General features: G+C 40.7%; 1 protein-coding gene across 3 annotated transcripts; it reads left to right on the top strand.

The window, feature by feature from the left end:
• Window position 1: 1 nt before the first annotated feature.
• Window positions 2-27,983, top strand: ptpra (protein tyrosine phosphatase receptor type A). Of its 3 annotated transcripts, none has more exons than XM_026168587.2 (22): window positions 2-442; window positions 13,295-13,340; window positions 13,607-13,688; window positions 13,773-14,174; window positions 20,321-20,420; window positions 20,613-20,686; window positions 21,177-21,313; window positions 22,124-22,214; window positions 22,341-22,417; window positions 22,521-22,557; window positions 22,662-22,759; window positions 23,091-23,210; window positions 23,395-23,561; window positions 23,657-23,792; window positions 23,961-24,110; window positions 24,257-24,350; window positions 24,513-24,589; window positions 24,767-24,901; window positions 25,955-26,080; window positions 26,191-26,342; window positions 26,712-26,847; window positions 27,422-27,983. In XM_026168587.2, exons 2-22 carry the CDS (start codon window positions 13,320-13,322, stop codon window positions 27,494-27,496), a joined length of 2,487 nt encoding a protein of 828 aa, XP_026024372.1. In that variant the 5' UTR covers window positions 2-442; window positions 13,295-13,319; the 3' UTR covers window positions 27,497-27,983. The 3 variants fall into 3 exon arrangements, with proteins under 3 accessions (XP_026024372.1, XP_026024373.1, XP_080158130.1); XM_026168588.2 differs by having other exon boundaries at window positions 24-442; window positions 13,612-13,688; XM_080302004.1 differs by lacking the exon at window positions 2-442 and having other exon boundaries at window positions 13,276-13,340.
• The last annotated feature ends 11 nt before the right edge of the window (window positions 27,984-27,994 follow it).

The raw sequence follows: 27,994 nt of genomic DNA, 5'->3' as shown, positions 1-27,994 counted from the left end.
TCCCCGCTTCCCATTCTTCCTATGCAGACAGACACACAACATGGCGGACTAGAATAGTCGGCCGACGCGCCCGGATACAGCGGATAAACCCTGGGATTTAACATCCAAGAAGGCGAAGAAAATACCCTCCGAAGAGACGCTACAGAAGGGCGAAATTCTAATTTTTTTGGAGGGGGCGCTTTCTTTACCCTGGCTTTAGCGGATAAACTGACTGTGAAGTGTTGGCAGTGCGTCCCAGATCGTGCTTCCCTCCTCTGGTATCACCCTGGTCCCCCCCCCCACCTCCACCCCACTCACACTCTTGGTTCCTGGGGTGTGGAGAAAGGGGCCGGGGTTGAAAACGTGGAAGACAGGATAAATTCCCACTTGGCTTTCATTTTTTCCCCCCTTCTTCTTCTCTCGCCTCCCCCTCCGGTTTCCTTTGGGCTCTACAGGAGTTGTGGTGAGTTTTCTTGTTTTTGTTGCGCAAAGCAGAATCCCACTTGTTACAATGTCGCTCTACGAGCATGTTTCCCCGTGTTGTAACATTGTGTCACCCTCAAACGAGCACTTTCCGTCCCCGTCCCCCCCTTCCTCCCGCTTTTTACGTTACATGATGCCGTTATCGATTGGGGGGGGGGGGGCTCGTCCACGGAGCAGCGCGGCGTTTAATGAGTTGTGAGCCTCCCTGTAACGCCTGAACATTTCAGAAGTAGCTCGGAGGCAGGGAGGGAAATTTTGGCGAGAGGGGACTCCGAAGAAAGGAGGGGAGGGGGGAAGCTTTAAGAGAGAGTGCGACAACATTTAAGAAGTTGGTTTTGTTGTGCCAACACAGATGCTGTTGCGCTTACGCTGGAACAAAGAGGGGGTGGAGTGGCGGGGAGAGGGGGTTCCAGGGTTGCCTCACTGGAAAGTACACTTTATTGATCAACGCTTTGTTATTACACGTTCAGAGAGGGAGGGAGTGGAGCTGGCTGGGTGGAGGAGCAAGGGGGGCTTCATGCGACCCACAACAGGAATTAGGTCGCCCTGACGTTAACGTGTATGCTCTGTCACATCACAGCGGCTGCTTTGTGTTTCCTCACCTCTTCAAGATGGGGGTCTCACATGTGTGCTTTCCCAAACTTTTTTCTTTTTTTAATTATTAATAATAGTCCTCTCTCTTTCTAAGCTTTGGGTGTATCCAAGCATACAATTTTAGTCGTGTGGGTGTTGATGGCTTTTTAAAATTATTATTATTTCAATCCTCTACTCAGACTTGAGCAGTGATTCGTGATTCCCAGCTCATCAGAACACGGATCTTGTTGTAAGGGTTCGCTTGTCATTGCCAGTAGTGGGAATTGACATTAAACATCGGTGGCATAACTGCTGCAGCCGAGCTGAGCATCAGCGAAAGAGTGTGAAAGCCTCAAAGTCAGAGCAGAGAGAGGGAGAGGAACATCGTCAGGCTGATCGGACATGGCAGAGACTTCCTTGTCATTTCTGGGAAAAGCCTCTGCTACAGAATGTCAGCCTGAAGCTCCGCTTATAATGCTTGGTTCAGTTCACTGAACTGTGGCACATATCTATACACCATGCTTCACCATGTGTGCCTCCCCACAGCAGGCATTCAGCTTCACTTGAAGCCGTCATGTCATGTTAGGACCATCTCAGTGCACAAAACCTCCCAACTCCTGTGAATCTTCTCTCCGGCTTATCCTGACCTCTGTCTGTCAGGCCTGAACATATTCACCTTTCACCCTGTACCCCATTAAAAAACAAACCAAACCAAAAAACTGTAACATCATATCTGCCTGTCAAACATCACCAGCACCTTGAAAGCCGTATTGTGAAAAGAGGGAAAAAGTTTGCTTTGGCAATGCGGCAGAAAAAGGCAGGGCTGTTAGAATCGTGCTCACTATGCCTGTATATATCTTTGCACCTATTCTAAGGAGAGAGAAAAAAATGAGTTATTTCTGTCTTGTTGGGATGCTGTCAGAGTTTTAGCAGAGGAAGTGGAGTGATCATCCTCGCACCACATTTTTCACGATTGGCCTAGTTACTAAAAATAAAATAAGTATAGCTTGAAATCACTTTGTGGGAACTTTGCGTCGAGTGTCAATGAGTGGGTGTTTAAAATAATGGCCCGTGTGTTGTGAAATTTCACAATTTCAGGGCTCTGACACAATATTATGAGTTTGCTTTTTGGGTGGGGCTGGAGGTATATTTTTGTTTCCACCTGTGGGCCCTGTATGTTTTGCTGAGGAAGAGCACTGTAATTCAGCCTCTCGCGGGATAAACACTGCTCCATTTAGAGGATTATGATGCATTACAGGGGCCTGATTGGAGCTACATGCGATATGTCAATTGGATCTTAATGACATTTATTCCACAATACAGGAAATGAACCTGTGTGATTACTAATGACTGACTAAATATTGTGCCTGGCTAGAAAGGACGCCATCGAACATCCTTCAGCTTTGCCCTGCCTCTCTGCTGAATGGAAATAGTAATTATGTAATATCTTCAAGTTATTTAGTCAAATGTTTCTTTAAAATCTTCTTGATTCCGGCTGACTGGTGTTTCTGGTCGCTCACGCTCATAGCAACGATTAACAGTGGGTGTTTTTGTACATGGAAAAGTACTTTGGATGTGCAAAGAGGTTCTTTTGATTTTTGTAAGCTCACGTGGGTCCACGTCAGTCAGGAGGATCTGGTTGCCACCTTCCTTTTCCACCATAGTGTGTTAAAGCAGTGCTGTTTCTCCCTTTTGGGGGATGTTAGAAATCAACATAAAGGATTACTCTTGGCTGTACTGCAGTACTGTAACTACAGCTACATGAATACCTTTTTTTCCTCATATGGCATATGTGTTATTATAGCCAGTAATTGGGTTTAAAACTTTTTTGTGTGTGATTTCTGTTCATAAAAAGCAAGAATTTGGAGCCATGTTGCACATTTATGTTGTGTTAGGTTTTCACTTTATTTCAAATGAGTGCCTATGATTCACACTGAAGCTATATGTATTAATATTTGCCATCGGCCTGCCAACAAGACTTGTTTTGTCCTGCTCTGGAAGAAGGGGGGGAGTGCTCAGAGAGCCTGTAAGCAAGTGAGTAGTTTTTCAGTGCACCACCTAAAGGTGAAGCTGGACAAAATGGATTTTAAAGAGAAGCCAAGTCATGATGTTGCTTTGAAGTCAAGTCCCCGGTGATTATGTTATTATCTTAGATGGTTTTGTTATCTTTCAGAGGAAAAGGAGGGGACGGCTGCAGTAGGATGACTACTTCAGATATCAGAGCTGTCATTTTGGGTTTCCATTGATAGAGATCCAAAATAACCAAGGGATAGTTGGCAAGTGTTGCTGGGAAATTGAGCAATGCCACCCTGTGCATGTAAACCTGTATATGTGTATTTTTTTGTATAAGCAGTACTTAACCGATCATGGAGATGTTTATTTACTTATATATTGCAAATTAGAGCTTTTTTTTCCTTAAATATTTCCTTTCCTTAAGATTTTTTTCTGGATGTTCCAATAACTGCTTTATGGTTTTGTTGTCATGTGACAAAATTAAATTAAAGAGCTTAAAGGGAATAAATCAATAGGACATAAAATGTATTGAAATTATCCGCAACTTGACCACAGAGTAAAACATCAGTAAAAGTAAATGAGTAATTTCTAATGCAGTAATAGCCTACTCATTGATGGGGGCTGTTTTCTGTATTTACTCCTTTGTATACGTGTGTCTACATTTTACTATCATCAACAGATGGTATCGGCTCAGCAGCAAATGTGGATAGAGGGGCCTTTAACTTGACACCTGGTTAAGGTCAATTTTACGGGGTGTTATTAAATTCTATACCCCCTATGTTGTATTATAAAGAAAACATGTAAGAATCAAACCTTCAGCTCAAATTTGGCGACTTCAGACATCAGACCAAGCTTGTATAATGACGGAACGCAGCAGGATGTCCTCACAGCAACCCCTACACACACACACACACACACACACACACACACACACACACACACACAGATGTGTGAGTTGTATATAACTAAGTGGTCACTTAGGAGAACAGGCTCTACTGTATTGTATGATGTTCATTATTTAAGAATGAAAAGTGTGGTCCTGTGGTGTAGTGGTTAACATATTACACATCAGATTCCTGCTTTGAGACTGGGAGGAGATATAAACTAGTGGGATGGGTGTTTTTCATCAGGAAGAACATCTACTGTAAAATCTGCCTATACAAATACGGGACTACAGCTGCCTCTCATTTCTTAATACATAGGACATAAAACAGCTCTAACAAACTTGAAAAGCGGTCCCCCGTGAGTCGTTTGGTACCGGGCCGCGAGAGTTGAGGCTCAGGTGTGAAATGTATGGTTTTCAGGGTTTTTATCAGTTTTCAGCTTTATTTTGTTACCATTTTTATCATTAACTCGGTTTTCCTGGGTCTTTTCACGTGTGTTATGAATAAATCTTTTTTTCGGTACCGGTACTAGTTTTATTTTGTTGTATTTATCCGTGACACCTTAAAGGCCAGTCCGTGAAAATATTGTCGGGCATAAACCGGTCCGTGTTGCAAAAAAGGTTGGGGACCGCTGTTTGGTGTGACCACCTTTAATTCTTCAATAAAACTTTGGCACTTATGTTGTTGGTACAAAACAATTTAATGCCTAACAGACTGATTTTTTTGGGGGGGGGCGGACCAGCTGTTAATAAGCGTATCAGTAAGTGTATGAGTTCTTGGTAATGTGTAGCACAACACTGGTCGTCCCTTGAGTTACGTGCCTTTTATATGCTTGAATGATTCATAGGTCGGTATGACTGTTACAGCCCCAAGTAACTGTACTTTTCTTTTTTATTACTCCTGTTAATTAGTTATAAAATCAGCTTACATCCTTCACTGCTTTATATATGATATGAGTGTTGGCACCAACAACTACAAAGATAAATGTTTTCTGCCTCCCAACAGCTGCACAGGAGCAATAAAATATAGTCTAAAGCTGTTTAAAAATAGGTTTTAAATACAGAGATTTATTATCTTTTAAAACAGTTAGGTAAGCAAGACTAACAGTGTGAAGTTCTCATTCAGTGCCAACTTTTGGGGCTTGATGGTTTTTATATACCGGTACGTAGTGCAGTGCCCAAAAAAAAAAAAATCTGATTTCATGCCTGCTTCAGATGCATGCTGGATCTACAAATCGGTTTTGGTGTTTAAGTTTCAAAGGGCAGAAGTGAATCGAGTTTCATTGTGGCCCTTGAGCTGTCCATTTGGCCCTGCACCACTCTTCAAGGTCACAGTGGCTTTTGTGGGGAGACCATGCTTTGCGCCTCCACATCCTCTCTGTGTCCAATGTGGGAAAGCTTGAGAGGCCCCTGGCATGCTCTGTGAGAAACCCCACAACGAATTAGACACAGAGCAGAGCTTCACTGACTCACCACTTTCACTCATTGAAACAAGTTAGTTTTCTTGATCCTTCCAGCCTAATGGAACCAAATGATCATTACAGGCTTAATAACAGACACAGCAGTCTCTCTTGCCCTTATGATTAGCCAGAATAGTAACCCCATGCTTCTCTTCATCTTTTCATCAACTCACCAGCTTGTGAATGAAGCCAACAGGAACACAAACCACACCAGCAGGGAGTAGTATCCCTCAAAAAGGGAAGTCCAGAGGATTGTGGCTGTTGTATGTGGCACTGGGGACATATAATCTGTGGTCTGTTTTAGAGCATGAGTCCTAGCGGCCTTGACTTAGACCTACTTCAGTCTCCCGTGAAGAGAAGCATTCACAGTAGTTCAGTTACCCCAGACCCCCTCCCTCTGAGGACATAGAAACAGTATTAATATGCTATGAATGGAAACAGACAGACAAGCAGTGCAGAAACTTGTGAAGCTGGAAGCCTTGTGAGAAAGCCATGAATGGTGAATTCCCTTGACTCTGCTGCTGGTGTCCTGTCGTTGAGGTCTAGGCTCTGTGTGGTACAGGGGTCAAGCGCTTACCTTTTAAAATATATTGAATCCTAAATACAATTATTTTTAAAAATAATATAAAAGATGAGTGTCTTTTAGTCCTCCAATGCCTTCCATTAATTAGATGGGATTGGAATGTGAGTAGTTATTTTGATATCACTTTCAGCATAGCACCAGTCCCCCTGCTCTCAGTGGCAAAAACAAAGAGAACTAAAAAGTAAAAAAATGTGGTCACACTAGAGCTGATGCTACTGTACTTGATGTCACTAACACAGTCTTTTCCACACACAGAAAAAATCTGCAACTCGCTCCCTGGCATCTGAATCACAACAGTCTTGTCCCGTTAACACATTGATAAAACGAGCAGTTTCGACTGTGGTTTCAGTCACATCTACTTTAGATAAAAGGTGTGATCAGCAACTGCTAGGGATTCTTCTTTTTCTATTCATACATTTATATTCCTGCAGTTGAAAAATATAGTAATAACCTATATGACCCTAAGGTCACATGTAAATACAAAACCATCACTGAAGTCCTCAACCATGAGCAAGAACTTGCCATATCAAATGACTACCTTGCATTGATTTTGGCCTGTGGTTGTCATGGAGATGTAATATTGGACTTCCTTTATATTTTACCTATAAATGCTCCTTTCACTGTGTGAATGAAATTGCATGGCAACAGCCCAGCTCTTTCACAACTGTACGATTGCTCTCTTATTAGGTCTGCCTGCGCTTGACTGTAGACAGAATTGTATGTGTCATTATAAGGCTTTGACTTGCTTGCACAGTTTCTCAGAGTTCAGTATATTATCATTCATATATGTATGTTTAGATAGATAGATAGATAGATAGATAGATCTTCACTGTACTTGTAAATATGAGACTTAAAGAGATTCCAGTGGAAGTGAAGGAAACCTTCATCAAGCCGAATACACATAATAAAGCTGGAGAGACAGACAGCAAAAAACTTTAGGAGTGGCCAAATAACAATGTGATGCATTCTTAATTGAATGAATGCATTTGCCAGCTCAGCAGCACCAAAAGGTCTGAAAGGCCATATAAGATGACTAAAGTGCATGATGACTGAATTATTTCCATTGTTAAAAAAAATAATTTCACAACATCTGACCAAGTCTTGACCAAGCTAAGAGGTGCCTTCATGAATGTAAATACAAAGTGTTTCTAACTACCGGTAGGTGCAAAAGAAAAAAGACTCAAGAACAGGAAGGCCAGATTAAACTTTGTAGATAAATATCTTAAACAGCTGGCACAGTTCTTCCATCCATCCATTTTCTTCCATTTAAGCATGTATGGCTGGCACTACCGCTACTGTGGTACTACTGTGCGTTGATGATGTGACTGCTGATAGAAGAAGCAGAATGAATTCAGAAGTGTACAGGGTTATGCTCTCTGCTTAGATTAAGCCAGACTGATTGCACAGCACTAGCAAATAGATAGTGACCCAAAACAAAGGAATGAGATATTAAGTGGCCAAATAAGTCACCTGATTACAACCCCAAAGAACATGCTCATCAGTTTTAAATACAAGATATTTTATGTACCGTCATAGCACTGTCCCCTACATTTGCTGGCTGCCATTAAGAATCTATAAGGTTATCTTAAACAACTAAAAGGGTATTGGTTTTTGGTTTCTTCTACCCCCAATTTTTTACTCACAAAATGTGACACCTGCTCTTTGACTGCAATGTCAGCTGTCTGTTCCATAATCACAGAGAAATACTCTGGAGACTTTATTTAATTAGCATTCTCAAAACATCACGGGACATAATTTCAGTAAACACGTTTAGGATATCATGAGAGACTCACTTGCTATCCTTACAAATTAGCCATGACTGCAACTCTGGTATATCCTTAGCATACAGGTTTAGCAACTGGATCAAATTGAACTGTGCATCTGGTTTCATTCAAATCGCCAATCCTTGACACTGAAGACAGAATAATGTAGCCAACAAAGCTATTCTAGCAGACATAGAAGGAACAATGCTAGCAGCAGCAACTTGAAAAGCCATCTTACACAAAAGCTACCATCTTACAAACCTTGATCATGTGTTGATAATAGAAGCAGGGTACTCATATTTATAGCTGTAGCACAGATCTCAGAGGACACTTTTTTTCATGGAGTTTAAAGCTATGTAGAGAAATTTAATTTCTCAGCTAGTTTTATACAAGTCATTCTCTTCTTTTGTGTTATCTGTCAGTGTTAACTGATGAGCACTGGTGGAACTGGAACTAGTGGATTTCAGTTTCCTAACTACAAATTTGTCCATTTCATCAACATTACATCTCTCTCTCTCCAAGGCTAATGTTCTAGCAGCTAACGTTGCGTAAGGAGCGTTGGTGCCAAACTGTTCGTTTGTTCTATGAAATAGTGCTCTGATTGAAGTTCTCAGACCTGAAAGTTTTCATATCGAGTCAATCTAAATTTAATCTGGGCGTGTGCCGGCACACATGGGTGCTCAGCATTCTGTGGAGGCCAAAGTTTTTCTGCCCCAGACTCATTTTGTCTCATATGACACATAATTAGAAATGCCTAATGTTGATAAGAAAACATGCAATATTCGACTAGTCAGAGAATAATTAAAAAATGTAGTCCGAGTGGAAAAAGTCAGTTTATTGATACTTTTTTAAAACAAAGTCCTTTTTATCTAAGGATCATTCCAGCCAGTGCAGTTGGTTCTCATAGTTCTTTTATTTCTAAAGCTAAATCAAAAGTATATCTTTTAAAAGAGTAAAAAAAAACATCCCATTATTTAATGGAGTTAAAAAGGAAGAGGGTGTGCTGACACATTTCTGCGTTGTATTTTTATTCCCACCAGTCAATCTATTGATTTTATGTTGCGTGTCATAGTCTTAAGGAAGCTGTGGCGGCTTTCACTTTGCTGTAGGACAGCTCTTCCAAACAGTGGCCACTGTAAAGGGCTAGCTCTAAGTGCTCTGCCTTGTCTGAAAAATACTCACATGGCTGCACAACACAAGCCCAAAGTAAGGCGAGCAGGAACTGCATGACTACCTTTTGCGCTATTCATTCTCTAATAGATGTGTATGTGTATGTACATGTTGCCTCTGCAGGGAATAGTATGATGAAACTGTTGGAAAGATATTTACTGCTGAGCAGCAGGCTGGCTCTAAAGAAGGCAGACTGAGAATTAAAAAATGCTTTGTCAGTCAAATGTGTTTGTGAAATATCAAATCAAATAGGAGTGGTGAGCTGCTGCGTTTTGTTTTAAGCAGGAGCTTGTCACACGTTGTCAGTAATGGTGTTACAGTAAGACGATGTTTATCAGACATTTTGAGACATTAGTGTCTTGTCAAGGCACCACATGACTGACTAATTTAAGCTGCAGTGTCCTCTTTATTAATTCAAGTACACAGCTAATTAATTGAACACTAAAAGCACTTTGGCTCCTGCATCCTCATTTGAGTGTAAATTACAGTGTTTAAGGTAACACATTCCAAAGTAAAGTGTTACCTTAAACTGAAAGTGACGTTGTGGACGTTACTCTTATTTTTAGCGTATGAAAGGAGAAGAACGAGACGCTAAAGTGCAAACTGCATCCAGGACAGAAACAACAGCATTATAGTGTTGACACAACAGCAGCTCTTTGCAAGCATCTGCACTGACGGCATGGTGACACAAATCTAGCAAACAGTCCAGAGTGATGCTAAAGCTGAGTGCATGCCAACCCCAGCCCAGCAGCCAGTCTGGCCTTCAACAGGTAACAAAGGCAGTGAAGATCACTCAGTCTTGTAGTATTATTCCTATACCTACCTGTACATATATCTACAGTAGAATTACGAGTAGTCTTTTTGCTCTGGTTTTCAACTGCTTTGTGTTTTCAGCATTGTGGTCCAACTTAAACACGAAAATAATTATATTTATCTCCTCTTTAGCATAGGGATTTGTGTTAATAGGGAGGATTGTAGTCTAAGCCTTATATTCTTAACTAGTAATTATCTAGGCCCTTACCAACTGAACACATTGTGAAATATTTGCATGTGTATAAAGGCCTTAATACAAAAATAACATAATGAGTATTGTAACAAATGATTCATTAACATACTGCATTACTTTTTAAAAAAAAGTAACAAGTAATTTGTAATGCATTACTGTTTTTGAGTAAGGACACCAACCCTGTCCATCACCTAGCATATCTTTTTAATAAATAGCTCTGCCTGCATAGAATCTAAAAGTGGCACAAATAGAAGCTCTTTCCCAGTGCGTGTTAAATTAATGATGTCTTCTACCAACACATGAGTCTTCTGAGAAGGAATTGCATGCATTTACACCTACACACTGGAACAACTGCTCAAGAGGCTAAAATACATTAAAATGTCACCTTAGGCTATTGTAGTCCTGCAGCTACACTGCCTCTAGATAAAAACCTCTCAGGCACCTGCAGCATCTGTGAAGTGAGGTTAGCAGCAGGACTGGCATATATCACTTACACCAGCACAGTGACACGTCATGCAGCCTCGGTGGATAGCATACAGAAAGCAATTAGTCACGAGTACATTACTAATCTTAGTGCATCTCATCAAATTGATCTGGTAGAACGCTGCTTCACACAGACTGGTATCAATCATCCTGTCTGCTATATTTGAAGGCTCTTTTTTGAGTACTGGAGGAGAACAGGGTAAGGTAGTGTTTATGGGCTTAGGTCAAAGATGTATTAACAGGGAGTTTTGTTTTTCTGACTACTTGACCAGACAGGATATGCTCTTTGAGTTATAAGTGACATAATTTAACATGTGATATAGCTTTTCTTTGGATCGTTTTTTTTCCTGAAAGCAGGCATTTGTTGGCTAAGTAGTTGGTTGAAAGTGAGAAAGGGAGAGCAACAAGTGGATTTGTAGATTAATAGCATCCACATTGACCGCATTACTTGCTTATCATGTCCCATTTTTAACTGTAGCCAGAGTGGTGTGCTCAAACCAGAATGTAAGTACTGCAATGAATGAGCTTAGTTCAAAACAGCAGAATATTGGCAACTGGCTCAATTATAGCTTTTAGAGCCCAATTTATTCTCTGCCCTGTGATGCAATAATCTGTGATTTAAAGCGGTGGTTTGTGTGGTAGCGCTGCAGTGTTTGGCTCTGTTGGCTGGTACAAGTATCTCTGTAAGCACAGGCAGATGGGCTGGATTATTCAAAGGTCAAGACCGTGGGATTAGATTCAGAGATTATCACAGCTCAGTCAGTCTCTGCGATAACGCAGAAGAATGACAGTCGACCCAACCAACCACTCGGCCTCTGCCTTCTTCACATCTGTCTGCATTCTGGCCTTTTATTCACCGTTCACTCAGTATTCAGTTTGAGAACATTTGTAGCAAGAATTAAAGTGTGACACCAATTCAGCATCAATCCTGCTTAGTTTTTGAATGCTCAACTGACTGCACAGAGTCCACTCCACCCTATGATTCAATAACTTGTAGAACCAGCAGTAACAGCTTGATGTAATCATTTTCTGTGTGATGTTATCGGTTTCTCACATTGTTGCGGGGGAGTTTTGGTCCATTCGTCTTTACAGTGTTGCTTCAGTTCATTGAGGTTTGTGAGCTTTTGTTTATGCGCAACTCTTTTAACGTGTAGGCTTTGACTGAGCCATTGCAACACTGATTTTTTTCTTTTTCTGTTATTCTGTCAGAGATTTGCTGCTGTGTTTGGGATCATAGTCCTGTTGCACGGCCCAATTTTGAGTCGGGTAACTTCAAATTTGACTCTAGAATACTTTGTCAAAGTACAGAGGAGTTCTGGCTTAACCTTACAGGTAAAAGAAGTCCAAATGATCACCCCTCCACCACCGGTTTGACACTTGTTATGTGATTTTTACCAAATGTGGCACAGTGCATGATAGCCAAACATCTCAGCTTTTGCTCTCATCTGTCCAAAGGACATTGCTCCAGACATCTTGCAACTTTGCAAGCCTACAATGTTCTTTTTAGCAAGAACCGACTTTCTTCTGGCGACCCTTCCAAACAAGATCATATGTTCGTACAAGTACGCAAACTTTTATGTGCAATGTTACCTCCGCCCGTAGCTTCAGAGATGTAGCGCTGGGTTTTTTGCAGTTTCTCTGCCTGTAATTTTGCACTGCTCAGTCTGGCCTTGGGGTGAATTTGCTGGGACGTCCACTCTTGGGAAGACTGTAGCGTTGTGTTAAAACAACTCTAAATGCGCCAGTCATTTAAACTGCCAAAATCAGCTTTTTTGAAGGTGGTCATGCTTATTGATCCTCAGATAATCAACTTCATCTGATTAGGAATTACTTACTCTCTTTATTCCTATGGAAGCAGTAAGGGTGCACTGAGTTTTTGACAAGACAGAGTGCTGTGAAAGCTTTCTTTTAAACACAACTGTACACAGATCTGAACATGGTATCACTGAAATAAACATACTAATAATACAGTTTTTCAGATATTACAGGTAACCGTGTTTGTCCTCAGTGGAGTAAACTATCCCCGTGTCGAGCTGCAGAAAGTGTTCTGTAAAAACATTTTAACTGCAGCTCTCTTTGAATCATTCATTTAGACAGCTGAGATTTAGCTTCTGATAACAATGAAAATATTTCTTAACTTCAGCTCATGCCCCCGGGGTTTTCGAGCTTGTCCCAGGTGACATCAAGCAAGAGGTGGGTTACTCCCTGGATAGATCACCAAGGAGACAGACAACCATTCATGCTCAAATCCACACCTACAACCAATTTGGAATCACCAGTTAACCTAACAGGCATGTCTTTGGACTCTAGAAGGAAGCAGACATGCCCGGTGAAAACCCACACGGGCACATAGAGAGAACACACCAACTTAACACAAAAAGGCCTCAGCTGACGAGCAAACCCAGAACCTTCCTGTGTGACGGGGCAGTGGTAAGCACTGCACTGCTGCTTTATCACTTCATCCCATCAGCTTTACAGCAGCAGCAAAGAGAATGTGAAAGAGTCATTCTCCCCTGTCATTTTGTCATCATAGATTCGATTTTAATGCACTTTTAGTTTGGTAATAAGTTTGTAACATTACCTTCACTTTGCTGAGTTCTCCACTGCTCAGTGCTGCTTCGTATATACAGAGAAAGGGGCTTCAAGCATGAAAAACAGTGAGCACAGGTGAAAAAACTAGCATGTTTGTGAATTACAAAAAAATAGCAATTTAAACAAATAACTAGTTTACGTACGGTTGTTTAACAGCCTTTGCAGAGCAGAGGCAGGATGTCGTGGTGGATGATAGGGGAAGCAGTATTACCAAAACATGTTGCAGTTTTTTAGTTTAAAAGAAGGGAAATGATTGAGGGGAAGGATCTGCTTGTCGTTCTAAACTGTTCTTTTTTTTTTCTTCAGACCAGGCTGTGCGGATGAGTGATTGATGCCAACTACGCTTCTTCAGGTAAACACACACAAGCCCACGTCATCAAAGTTTTTATTTGTTTTTTTTTCTTTGCAAACAAATAGCATGTTGGATTAGGATGGAAGATTATAAAATACATAATGGATTATAGAACAACCAAACCTTTATCTTTTGGAAAAAAAAAATCAATCATTTTCAGTTTTGTTTTTTCCACTAATAGGATTTTGTCTCGTGTGTGTGTGTGTGTGTGTGTGTGTGTGTGTGTGTGTGTGTGTGTGTGTGTGTGTGTGTGTGTACTTACGTAGGGCAGAATGGGTGTGTGCGCCCTGCTCCTGCTACTTGGTGTAGCCCTGGGGGGCTCAGCCGAGGATCTTGCCCCTGTCACAGGTATGAGCCATTTCCACATTTAATTCAAATGCCTTTATGTTCTCATTTTTACAGGTTAAAATTACGTACTGTTTTCTTCAACAGGTCCTCCAGATATTACTACCATACCCACAAAGCCATCTACAGCACCCTCCCTCAAGGATGGAGTGCCAGTATCAAACCCTACACACCCACCCACAAAGCTTGCCCAAGCTGTCATTACATCAGCAGCAATCACAACAAAAACCACGATGACAACGACAACGACAACAACAAAAGCAGCAGAAGCAGCAGCTACCACAGACACAAGCCTAGATAGTAATCAGGACACAGAACTCAATAGTTCAACACCCACAGTACAGCTAGCTTCACCTCCTACCCCTCAGGCACCACCAAGCATCAACCTTCCACTTACTCCTAGCATATCGGAAGGAGATGATGAGACCTCAGCCACATCTCCAGAGACTGCAACGACTCCGACAACCACAACAACATCCACCCCTAATAGTGAGTGATGCACACATCATTGTTTTTTTCTCTTCTTGCATATAAACCTTTTAGATTATAGTGAAATAGTTTGAGGATGATGAAAGGAAGATTTCAGATTATTATTTTTTCAGGTAAATTTATGGTAGTTTTTGCCATCGTTCCCATCTCTACTCACACGCACAATGTAGTCAAGGTTAGTGCTGACATCTGAGTACAAGGAGGCCTCCCTAAAAGGTACTCAGATGGGGCAAGAAACACAACATTTCAGATTTCGATTTTACAAGCCTTAAACAAATAAGCTGGTCAGTCAAAATTCCAGACTAGTGGGATTTAAAATCAAGGTTTATATAAGAGCTTTTATAAATATGAATTTTAAGTTCAGAAAAAATTTTTGATGGTGCCCGGTGGTCCCAGATCACACGTGATTGATACATTGTCGTAGCCAACAGAGAAAAATGGTGAAAATGACAAAAAAAACCTCTCATGTTATAATAAATAAATTATAGTTAGGTCCATCAGTGACACAGTTGGCATGTTTGTTTGTTTGTTTTGTTTTGGGGTTGTTGTTTTTTCATTGCCACAGGATTTTAAATCAAACAATCAAAATTGGATTGTAGTGGCTGTCTTCCACAGTGTGCCTTTCCTGCTCCCCCACCTCACCCCAACTGGTCACACCAGTTGGCTGCCCCTCCCTGAGGCTGGTTCCTCCAGCTATAAGGGAGTTTTTCCTTCCCACTGTTGTCAAGATCTTGCTCATAGGGGTCTGTTAGGGTTTCTCGCTATTATTGTAGGAGCTATACCTTATAGTATAAAGCACCTTGGGGTGCTTGTTGGGCACTATATACGGTAAATACAATTCAAAACTGCTGTTTAGGAATTACAGATCTTTTTATACAAGAACTGAATGTGGTCCAGAGAGATGTCAGTGCAAGTGAAGGAGACCTCTGTTGATCATTTCTACAATCAAGAGAGGACTTGAATGGAAAAACAGAGGGTTTACAACAAGGTGCAAACACCTGATTACACTCAAGAACAACAAGGCTAGATTAGACATCTAAAAGAGTCTGCACAGTGCTGGAAAAATCTCTGGACACATGAAACCAAGTTTAATTTGTACCATTTGTACTCATTATCCATTTGCTTCAGAGTGCAAATGGATAATGAGCCAAAGCATTCTGTGAAAGTAACCCAAGGGTTTCTCAAGGCAAAGAAAAGGGATATTCTTCAATGGCCAAATCAGTTAGCTGATCTCAAGCCAGCAGAGCAAGCTTTTCAGTTACTGAAGACAAAACTGAATGCAGAAAGACCCACAAACAAGCAGCAACTGGAGGTGGCTGCTGTAAAGGCCCAGCAGAGTAGTTAAAGGGAGGGAACACTGAATGTTGTGACGTCCTGTGGGTTCCAGACAGACAGTTACTGACTTATTTCAGTAATTGTAATAAGTTATGGCAAAAGATTTTCAATTCATATTTATTTAATTTTATTTATTTATCACCAAATCCCAACAACAGTCACCTCAAGGCACCTTATATTGACCCTACAATAATACAGAAAACACATTAAGTATTAAAATCAGTCCTTGTGAAAATGATTGTAATTCCTAAACAATGAATCCAATATTTTTGTCAAACCTCTTAAATTACAAATGAAACTGCTCTTGAGTCATTTCTCATATTATCCAAACACTGTATATAAAATATATAAAATAATCCAGTTAGATTGCATCAAGACTCCATCTACATCTGAATCTCTTATCTCTGAAAGTGTAGCTATAAAACATAGTATGTAACATATATATTATAAAAAATATTTTAAAACTTTCGCAGCCCTGAAAGAAGAAAAATTAGAACTCGTCTGACCAGTGATGAGAGCCTCCCAACCACAGCTGTCTGTGGAGTAAAGCTGTGTTTAAGAAGTTAATAATTTCACCTTCACTGCAGATGTTCAGTCTTAAGAGAAGTGTAGGAAATTATTAAATTCTAAAAGTTCATACCTTAGTAAATATGTCACTTCTGATTAGATTTTATTCTCTCGATCAGTTTGGCTTTATCTGTTACTAAGCAGAAACCATATCAGCTGATCATCATGTGACGACTGTGTAATCTGCGTTATACTTTAAAACCTTATTCAAACTGTTTGGGTAAGATCAGAGAGCTCTTCTGCTCCATGATGGTGTTATGGAGGTCCATGCGAGTGTGTCCCTTCTGAATAAATTGCCTCTTGGTGCTTTCATGCCTGTAGTTAGAGCCTTCTGCCTGGCATCAGATTGTCTACGACACATTTTTATTCTTATGTGTGAACAGATCCTGCCTGAAGCAGAGTAAAAGAAGACAAAAGAGGATAAGGGAATTTGGATATGACCAGACAGCGACACTAGATTAGAACAGCTCCATGAATAAATGAAGATCATGGATTACTTATAAACACAGTGTCAAGGTGTTTTTTTCCTTTAGCTGTGCTCTACTTGTGCAAAAAAGCAGAAGCTGAAAACAGCAAGCAAGTGCGCTTTCTGGTCAAGAGTCAATCTTTAATATTTTAGATGGTTGAACATTTTTCTGCTTTTAGACTCCATTGTCGCAGTGCTGGAAATATCCTGACGTGACATACCTGCATTTGACCACTCATCCACGCATTCACTGCCAAAAACTTTTACATAATAACAAAGTTTTCTTCTTCAGAATCTTAGAGATTTATTAGAACCTTTATTGTGTTAAATAAACAGCATGTTTGTTCAGCTTCAGACTGAAACCTGGGAGATTTCTGGTGTTAGCTTCGTGTCTGTGCGCTGAAAATCCTGCTAATACCCCTGCAAGTGAAACACGAGACCACCAACCTTTTCTTTCACATTAATTATTCATATTACGAAATTACAGAGAAGTATAACAGTCACTGTCGAACGTCACTGGTTGATTTGGAAGATCATTATAATGGTGTAATAATAGCAGGTTGGATTGTATTTATTTTTTCCAGAATATGAAGTGTAGTATTAGACTATGAATTAAGTCTATTGCACGTATTTGGTATTTACCTATGAAGAGTCTAAAATTATAGATATGTAACTTGCAACATTCAGTCATCCATAAAACATGTGATGACATTACACACGAGTCGAATGCTGAACGCTGGCAAAGATTGCATCAAAGAGAAGTAAAGTTCACCACAAGGAGAAACATGCAATAAAAAGAATCATCTACATAAAGCAAACATCAGAAGCCCGGAGAAAAGCGCTTACTTCACTACAAAAGAAGCTTTTTGTATGTTATAACTTCGGTCTTCGGCACGGCAACAAAATTGACCAACAATAGCATAACCAAGAGTAGCCCACAGACCCCGATGGCGCCACACAGTTACAAGATGTTTAATCTAAAACCAGGCTTGGATGCATTAAACTGTCAGTAGCAACATGATCGTTGTGTCCTGTTGGCTTCTTGTTCATTGAGTTTATTTTTCCATCTAGCTATCACTTACAGTTAGAATTAGAAGGTGCTCTGTGTATTTAAAAAAGTCTTTTATTACCTCCTAATTTTGCAAAACTGCACTGCTAGAAGGGTAGAAGGGTGCTAGAAGGGTAATGGGAGTGCTTTCCAATTTACTTGAAAATCTCTACTTTAGCATAAAATTGTTAGATTCATAAATGAATAACAAAATGTCTGCTTCTTTTAATTTCACTCCTACCAGTCTCTGAAATAAAAATGGAATAATGAAAGCATCCGCTGACCATTTTTTAATTTAATTGATTTTTTTGGTACAACAACACATACCTGATGTGTTTGTAGATGTTCCAATAGGGGTTCCAATACACATCAAGCTATCTACCTTAAGTCCTGGTCAATGTAAATGTGGCTACACAGCACTATAGGGCATGTCTGACATAATCATCATGGGTTCACAGGTGTTATGTAATTGCTCTATTGTCTATCTCTGGCCGTCTGTGAGCTTTGTGTGGAAAGTTGCAAGCAGTTGTAAATGGCATTAGATCCGTCAAGGCTGTGTCAGTTCCACATGATACTCACAGCCTGTTGTGCTCTTGTTCTGTTCAATGTAGACATTGTCCGAAGGGGAACACTGAAAAGTCCTGGGAATTGTGCGAGGAATAAGCAACACAACTGGGCGTCGTTCCAAAATACTTCTCCCAGAAAGTGTGTACAGAGCTAGAAGTCAAATGATGCATTCTTTGCAGCATAGTTTGTCTGCAATGTTGAGAACTTTCTTGAATTTAGCCCGCAGAAGAGCTGACGTTGTCTTTCCATTGTGATCACCACAGTGCAGGTTTCTAGAAAATCCTCTCCTTTTGTTTGGCCCTAACGTGTCTTACTGCCGAGTCATCGACACACAAACGGCAGCCATTATTTGCACACCAAACGACCCTTGTTGTTAGGGCAAATCTCATGTCTGTTGTTCCAACTGTGGCAGTGAAAGGTCACCAGAAGACCACAGGGTCTTCAAATAGTAACTTTTGCACATGGTGGTGACGTATACAAAATGTCAAGTAACAGCCCAGTAACATCACGAAGAACAGGTAACTTGGCAATGTGACTGCAATCCTTTCCTGCTAGTCACGAACATCACAGCAGGATAGAGGCTTGTAGAGACTTGATATGTAAAAAGTGCTTAAAATTTGCTCTTAATAATTCAGATTGAATTCACAGCAAACCTCTTTAAAGTTTCAGTGTTTTATACCATCATCCTGTGTGTGCTGTCATCTTGGGTGTAACCAGTTTTTGACCTTCACAGTTAAACTGTGATTTCTGCTTATTCTTAAGGGACAGCCTGTTGCTCTCTCCATTTGTGGCTTTTTCCTTCTTAAAGCCATGCAATGAAATATTAACATGGACGGCCATTCTGGAAGGGAAAAGTGCAGGATGATGTTGAAAGAGTCCGAGCTCACTGTTGGCAGACAACAGAGGAGGACCTGCTTTAGCTGTCAGTTAGAGGGCCTCACATTTGACTCCAGAATACTTATACAGGAGTTCATGGTTCACTTAGTGACTGCAAGGTGCTCATAGTCCTGTGGCTGCAAAACAAGTCCAAATCCTCACCCCTCCACTGCTGTGCTTGACAGTTATGCTGTTAGGTGTTAATGCTGATTAACCTGTTTGTCCAAACATTGCACTATGACCAAATATCTCGGCTTTAGTGTCATCTCTCCAAAGGAAATTGTTCCAGGAGTCTTGTGGTTTGTTCAGATTCAACTTTACAAAGCTAAGCTGTGCTGCCGTGTTCTTTTTAAAGAGAAGAGGCTTTCTCCTGGCAGCCTTTCCAAACAAACTGTACTGGTTCACTCTTTTTCTGTTTGCGTTGTCATGAACTTTAACATTTAACATGCTAATTGAGGCTCGAGTAGAGTCTGAGATGTAGCTCTTGGGTTTTTTTTGCAAGGTCTCTGCTTATTAGACATCTATTTCTGAGAAGATTGTGGCTTCAGACCAACAAACTGTCAGATGTTCTGCTTATATATAGTTGGTCACACTTGCTGATGATCAGTTAATAAAGCGCTTTTAATTAGCAGCTCCTGGCTGCTCACTGCTGGACAGCATAGAGTCCTGTGAAAATGTCCTTGCTTGTTTTTGTAGATATAAAGATTGTCACCCTCTATAAACAAGGGGGCATTAGCTATTCTGCTCTCTTATGAGTTAGCCTAATTTCCCCCTGAACCACTGAGAACTTCACTGTAGTATTACATGTAACAACGTGCTATTGTGTTTATTCTTTACATACAACAAATTTTGGATTTGCTCGTGATTGTGCTTTCCTTTTTCTTTTTTTTTTAACTCTGGCAGTAAAGGCAGTTGTTTGATTTGCCAGCTGTTAAGTTGTGAATCAGCTTTGAGTTTTTGAATGTCGAAAGAGAACTTTAGTGCCTCAACCTATTCTTTGACATCAGTTATATTTGGTGTGTTGGTAACATTACTCTTCTACACATTTTGTGCACCAAGAACACAACATGTCTGCTGTTAAATGTGGACGTTAAGCTAATCAGCATTCACATTTAGCAAGTTCAGCACATGCTTTTATGGCCCACCAGAACACGAGAATAATTTAGTAATGGTTTTGGAATTTGGCATCTAACCAAAGCACTGAATCAGATCAGGTGTTGACTCCCTCCCCCTAAAATTCTGTGCATTTATCGGTTATTCTGCCCTTTCCCTTTGTGCCTCGTGTAGGTGACGAAGATGCTGGGGACATGCCGATCATAGCCGTGATGGTGGCCCTGTCCTCCCTGCTGGTCATCATTTTCATCATCATAATCCTCTACATGCTCAGGTTGGTAAACTACGGTTGATGTTTGTCAGACACGGAGACCTGTGGTGAGGGCCTGAGGTGCTGCTGTTACCATGGCAATGACTGACTGCCATTCTGCTGTGAGACAAAAGTAGTGTGTTTTTGTGAGAGAGCGAGATCAAGTAAGAGTGTGTATCTGTGTTAAAATGCACTTTGATCTTTGTTGATCGACAGGTTTAAGAAGTACAAACAAGCAGGGAGCCATTCGAACTCCTTCAGACTGACCAATGGCAGGTCAGACGACACAGGTAAAAGCAATCGCGCATCCCTTGTCAGCTCTGGGTGACTGTGTGTTTGTGTGTGCTTTGTATTTGTTGACAGATACGGCAACAATCTCGGTGAAATACTGAGCTTATTTGATTTGGGTCATTTGGGCAAACATGCACAGCCAGGTTGACCAGACTTGTTAGTCAGTGTTTTTTCCCCGATAAGCTTAGATTGATCTTACTTCCCCAACTGATAACATTTCCCTGGCTCACTGCTGGAGGAAGCTTTTGTTCACTGTGATTACCTAATCAGCAGAGCTGCAGTTAGTCCTATATGTTGCAGCGCTGACTCACATCGCCCTCTGCTGTGCGTTTCAAGAAAAGACAGTGAATGATGAAGTCAGTGTTGCATGATGTAAGTCATCTCTAGTCTCATGCTCTTACCCATGTGTTTATCTCTACCTGTCTCACCCCTCCCGTTCCTTCCCCTTCTCCTCGCTCCTGCCTCCTCCCTTCCTACTCATTGCTACAGAACTCCAGAGTGTGCCGCTATTGGCCCGCTCACCCAGTACAAACAGGAAGTACCCACCGCTTCCCGTGGACAAGCTGGAGGAAGAAATGAACCGTCGCATGGCTGATGACAACAAGCTCTTCAGAGAGGAGTTTAATGTATGGCACACTCAAGCAAGCACTCTTTGATAGCATGCAACTCTGTTGGTTTAATTAGTAAATCAGAATGAAAAACTTTAAATGAAAAAGTATAGATATTTGTATTAAAGGACAAGTAACAGTTCAAAAGTCATATTTAGACTTGGCTAATTCTGGAGGCACAGTCTCCAGTAAATTTAGAGCCACATGAGACTCAGTTGTTACATAATTACATTTAATGTAGGAAAAGTAATGGATTAAAGGGTAAGGAGCCGTGTTAGTCACTCCACGTGGTAGCAGTACAAATGTAAGGCTGATGATTCCATTTCATGAAGAAGAAATGTTGAAGAGAAAAGGTTAAGGAGCCACTGGCTTAAATAGTTAACCCTGTTTGCACAAAATGAGAGTTTATTTCTAAAGCACATTTTAAACAAGCTCAGCTGACCAACATGCTGTACAGTTTATATTAGGTATAGACTATACATAACAGTCACTAAATCAAAAATAAGCATACACTATAACCAAATAAAAGAAGCAAATAAGACTGTTTGCATTATAAAAGCCAGGATACTTTGTTCAACTAGACCTGAAATTAAGTGACAACAAATAGGTTTTTAAAAGTGTTTTAAAATAAAGTAGGCAGCTAAACTGTGGTGAATAAATAAGGATGAATCCTGATCAATGCACAGACCATACTGTGCAGTCACACTAAATGAGTTTGTGATGTGCATTAGGTTCAGTTGGCAAAAAGAGCAGGAAATTATCTTTATGGTCACACTGAAGCAAATCTCTGCTGTCTATAAATATGTCTGTGTTCTTCTCCTGTTTTAGGCACTGCCAGTCTGCCCCATTCAGGCAACGTGTGACGCTGCCTCTAAGGAAGAGAATAAAGAAAAGAACAGATATGTGAATATCCTGCCATGTAAGTGAAACCTCGTCTCTCAGACTGATACTGACTGACACAAAAAACAGATCTCGTAGTTTCAAAAAGAAAAAAGTCACAATTAAACTGAGGTGGAATTAACATGCGTCATTCTTTCTCTCCCAGATGATCACTCCAGGGTGCATCTCTCATCTCTGGAGGGAGTCCCAGACTCTGACTTTATTAATGCCTCATTTATAAATGTTTGTATATACATTGAGCTTCTTTTCCACAGTTCTGCTTTTTACCGATCACATTTTATTCAGTGTCATGCTAATGTGTCCTCGCGGCCTTTTACTTCTGCAGGGTTACCAAGAGAAGAACAAGTTTATTGCAGCTCAAGGTGAGGCTGGCAGTTGCAGTCAGGCAGAAACAAACTGTGCCGTCGTTCGCTAATAATAAACCTGATTGTGCTTCTTGATTGCTTCATCTGTCTCAATCTCTCAGGGCCAAAGGAGGAAACTGTAAATGACTTCTGGCGTATGATCTGGGAGCAGAACACAGTCACAATAGTCATGGTGACCAATCTGAAGGAGAGAAAAGAGGTGAGAGAGCTGGACACATGATGATGATGATGATGATGCTTCTTTTGAGCTAATTTGATTTATGTGATGTTATAACAGCTTTTTAACATATGAACGATTGCATTTGTATCCACATTCATAATATAGTTAAGATGGTAAATTGAGTGCTCCTTTAAAGCCCCCCTTGTATGAGTCCTTATGCAAAGACCTTCACAGCATGACTTAACCTGTCTTTGTTTTCTCTACTGTACTTGTTCTGTTAATCCTACAGCAATACTGTAATACCTGAGTGTTTCATTACATGCACTTCTTTACGCATGTGCTTTGTCTCGAATCACTCTGTATTTTTTAGTGTAAGTGTGCTCAGTACTGGCCGGACCAGGGCTGCTGGACATATGGGAACATTCGGGTGTCTGTAGAAGACACAATGGTTCTAGTGGATTACACCATCCGCAAGTTCTGCATCCAACAGGTACCATGCTTGTCCTTTAACTGTTGAGCTTTACTCATTGTTTTGAAGTTTATTATCAGAATAAGTTTCCATGCCTGGTTTATCAGTGTAAAGTCTGTTCTGTACATACTGTGAAATTTGTTGTGTGTTTTTTTTTTTTTATATATTCTGGTTTACTTTATGGTGTGTGTTGTTTGTGTCTCAGGTAGGAGATGTTTCTGGGAAGAAGCCTCAGCGCCTCATCACCCAGTTCCATTTCACCAGCTGGCCAGACTTCGGGGTGCCCTTCACCCCTATTGGAATGCTCAAGTTCCTAAAGAAGGTCAAGGCCTGCAACCCCCAGTATGCTGGGCCCATTGTTGTTCACTGCAGGTAAGTAGGTGTGCTTCACGCCGCCCACTGTGTTTTTGTTATGTATTTCTCTGCACACTACTTGCAATTCACAAGATCATGTTTCCTTCTGTCAGTGCGGGTGTGGGGAGGACTGGTACCTTTATTGTGATCGATGCCATGTTGGACATGATGATCGCGGAAAAGAAGGTGGACGTGTTTGGCTTTGTCACCAGGATAAGAGCCCAACGCTGTCAAATGGTTCAGACAGATGTAAGTGGAGTATCAACACAAAGCACCAACGGTAGATTCATGATTATAATGCAGAAGCAAAAACCTAGACACTAACTACTGAATTATCAAAACTCTGTATCGGAGTCATTTATTCACGATTTCCTTTTATTCCGTCTTGCTCTGCACAATCATCACTCTCTCCCACAGATGCAGTACGTTTTTATCTTCCAAGCGCTGTTAGAGCACTATCTGTACGGAGACACAGAGTTAGAGGTGACCTCACTGGAATCCCACTTGGCCAAACTCTATGCGCCCTCACCTGGAGCTGGCTGCAGTGGTCTGGAGGCTGAATTTAAGGTCTGCTTATGTGTTCTTCCGTAGACAAATTATTCTCTGTTACTCCCCTCCTTTTTGCATTATTTTGTATCAATTGAGGTTCCTACTAGTAATATTGTGAAGTTCGAAGTAATTTAAACTTTTGCTTGTTATCTTGTAATTTCTAGAAACTGACATCCATCAAGATTCAAAATGACAAGATGAGAACGGGCAACCTTCCTGTCAACATGAAGAAGAACAGAGTTCTGCAGATCATTCCATGTGAGTCGAGCTATTTTAGTTGTGCGGTGTGGGTTTTTATTTGGCGCCTATATGAATTAGTAATGCATAAAAACAGCGTATTTATTAATGCATATGCTCCTGTGCAAACGCTTAAAGCTTTTTCCATTAATCAAGAGAAATGCTTCTCCTTTATTCTAACAGACGAGTTCAACAGAGTGATCATTCCAGTCAAACGAGGAGAGGAGAACACCGACTATGTCAATGCTTCCTTCATTGATGTGAGTGTAACAGTGTCCGGATTAGAGTGGAGCATTTCATTTCATTAATGCGTGCAATCGATCGTTTTTTTTTACATCTACCTTTTTCCCTCCGCTCTTGTTCTCTCTCTTTTTTTGCATCATTAAACTTTTTCTCCGTGGACATCACTCCTGTCTCTTTCCTCCTTGTGGTAACAGGGCTATCGTCAGAAGGATGCTTATATGGCGAGCCAGGGGCCCCTGCAACACACTATAGAGGACTTCTGGAGGATGATCTGGGAGTGGAGAAGCTGCTCCATAGTCATGCTCACTGAGCTGGAGGAGAGAGGCCAGGTCTCTGTGTGTGTCTGTGTGTGTGCAGTTATTGATCTGGTATTAGATACCGAATCAGTAACTGGTAAAGATAGAATATTGATATCGGGACTGATTCCAACTGGATGCTACCAGTCTTGTATAATGTATTACTTGTGGCGTCACATTTCTCTTGTGAGACACTAGCAAATATTATGTCACACACATACTGCTGTTGACTGTCTCTCTCACAGTATAAAGCCTTATGCACAAACAACACAAAACTACACAGCAAGCTAAAAAAGCAGCAACTGAGAGTGCGAGAGTTTGAGTGCACGCTCTCACTGGTGTCTCCGTTTTCAAAGATCATTTCTTCTACTGTGAATCAACTGGATTTTGACAGTTCAGTGGCGAATAGGAAGTGAGGAAATGACCCTCTTATCACTGGTCACTTTTAATTACATTACATATGACAGGCTGGCAACTTCAGTCAACTGTTTTATCTCCATTAAACGCTTGATTTGTTGGGAAATAAAATCTTACATGTACTGTTCAATTCAGTGATACCTATAACTGTACTACTTTGATATTAGAAACATCTTAAACCGGAGCATTCTGGGGTGAATTGTGAAGTGAAACGGTGTGTTTCTGCATGTGTGCATCTGGCTTGCATTGTACAAATTGCAGTACATGTGCAGAACTGTTATTTTGCCAGTGGACATGTTTTTATCATGAATCTCTATTAACTGCACTATAAATTATTCCCAGCAAGTAAAAGCAACTTTTTTTTTTCTTTTTTTTTGGAAAGCTCAACAGTAACGGTAAATCCCTTTTTAAAGGCCAGAATTAGAAATAAAGATTCCAGCGTTACCAGTTCAGTTTCATTTTTTTTCCTTAGTTTTTGTAATTAATGTGTAATAAAGGTTCTCTCTGTGTTCCAAGTAGATGGATGCAGTACTAAAGTACTACATATACAATATAAAAATTAGCATATATTTCAGATGTGTCTGACATTTTAAATCTGCTTGGTATTTTATGACTTCTAACATGTCATCAACCTTTATTTGACTTTTTTCCATGTCCTGTGTCCTATAGGAGAAATGTGCTCAGTATTGGCCCAGTGATTCAGCAGTGACCCATGGAGACATCACAATTGAGCTTAAAAGAGAGGAAGAGAACGAGAGTTACACAGTGCGTGACCTCTTGGTCACCAACACCAGGGTAATAAAGGGCTCAATGAAATGATGAAATACTATAAAACAACCGAGCAGTTCTAACATGGAACAAACACATTATCTGTTTATTATCTGTTTTATCATCCATCTTTCCAGGAGAACAAGACTCGAGTAGTGCGTCAATTCCATTTCCATGGCTGGCCAGAGGTGGGCATCCCCACTGATGGTAAAGGCATGATCAACTTAATTGCTGCAGTGCAGAGACAACAGCAGCAATCTGGCAACCACCCAATCACTGTGCACTGCAGGTAAGAAAATACAGACACACACAAACCCCTAACCTTTGAATTTGTATGTGCCAGTCTAACAAAATTTACGGAGATAAATGCGTAACATTAATATAATTACATTTTTTTCTGTTGTACACTTCTAAACTGCCCTGCAATTGTAGGTGCTGGGAAACTGTTCCTCTAAACAAACCACAGGAAAAAACAGCTCAGACTAATTGTTCTCTTCTTCCTTATGATATTTTAACTGCTCCCAGATCAGTTCCTACCCTTTTTTTGTTTCTAGCAAGTACGCTCAAAACAAATGTTATTTGCATGTGTTATTTCTGCAGGCTCGGACTCCAGCGTGCATACTGAGGTTTGCATTTTTGGCTGTGTTTGTGTTTACAGTGCTGGTGCTGGCCGGACGGGGACTTTCTGTGCATTGAGTACAGTTCTGGAGCGGGTGAAAGCAGAAGGGATCCTGGATGTCTTCCAGACAGTGAAGAGCCTCAGACTGCAGAGACCCCACATGGTGCAGACACTGGTAAGGACTTATTACACTTGAACTTGAACTTTTCATTTATTATAATGCCCCATTATGCAGCAAGTTTGTTTTTGACGAGGAGAGTTTGCTTTCATCACACTGACTTCCTTGAAAGATGCTCTTATTGATCTTGTTTAGGTGTTTCAAATGTTCAGACTCAGCTGGCTGTAGACGCTTAATGGAAAACCCTAAAAACTGAGTCGAGTCAAGCTGAGTGGGTAATACTGCAGTTCCTAGTAGAAAAGGGGCGTATGTAGCTTCTGGGTCTGAAAACTGAAGCTAATGTGGAAGAGTATTAAACCCACATTCTTTCTATTGACCAGTGCCTCCGTTGTCCTGTAGAGGTCTATGAGAAAAGGGACCCTTGGCTCTCTTGCTCTGTGACATCTGTAAAAACTAAGTCAGTATTTTCAAGAGTCAAAAAGGGAGATAAAGCAGGTTGATTGACAAGCTGCTAGCCTGAGAGTACGCAGTGCCTCTCAGATTGTGGGCTCGATGACTTCAGTGACTGAACTGTCACAGATTGATAGCTCCAGCTGATGTAGCTGTTTTTTTTTCTCTCTCCCCTTTGCAGGAGCAGTACGAGTTCTGCTACAAAGTGGTTCAAGAATACATTGATGCTTTTTCTGACTATGCCAACTTCAAGTAGGGACCTGCCATTGATGAATGGATGAATAGATATCCACATGCACTTCATAAAAGCATATACACGCTCCAGAGCACACACATTCAGTATGTTGCCATGCAGAGAGCTGCGTATCCCCATCTGATGGATCTTTGAAAAAACAACAACAAAAAAACTCATCACAGCTTGATCTGTGGATGGGATTGAACTGCCCGGAGGAAAAGGGAAAAGAGGTCTCCTCCCAAAGGACAGAACAGGGCAGTGCAGCTGGACAGAGAAAAAAACTGAGATGCCTTCTTGAATATTTTGTAATGATGTTAATACAGCCCTTCACCCCTATTTTGCTTTCCATCTTCACCCCCCCTCCCCAATATGTATATATATACCTAACTGTGTTGCATTTTATTATTATGGTTTTAGACACAGTTTTGAGTTTGGCTGCATTTTAGGGTGGCACCTGTAATGTATTTTATTGGTATAAATATATAAATATATATGACTATAAATCTAATGCTTTGGTGG

Source organism: Astatotilapia calliptera, chromosome 5 (assembly GCF_964374335.1).
Source record: "Astatotilapia calliptera chromosome 5, fAstCal68.1, whole genome shotgun sequence".
NCBI lineage: Eukaryota > Metazoa > Chordata > Actinopteri > Cichliformes > Cichlidae > Astatotilapia > Astatotilapia calliptera.
This window is presented reverse-complemented; position numbering and strand designations above follow the sequence as displayed.

Coding starts and splice junctions, on each gene's coding strand:
- ptpra (XM_026168587.2), top strand. CDS start 13,320: ATGCCAACTACGCTTCTTCAG. Junction 23,793..23,960: donor GTCAAATGGTTCAGACAGAT/GTAAGTGGAGTA, acceptor TCTCTCCCACAG/ATGCAGTACGTTTTTATCTT. Junction 24,590..24,766: donor TCAATGCTTCCTTCATTGAT/GTGAGTGTAACA, acceptor TTGTGGTAACAG/GGCTATCGTCAGAAGGATGC.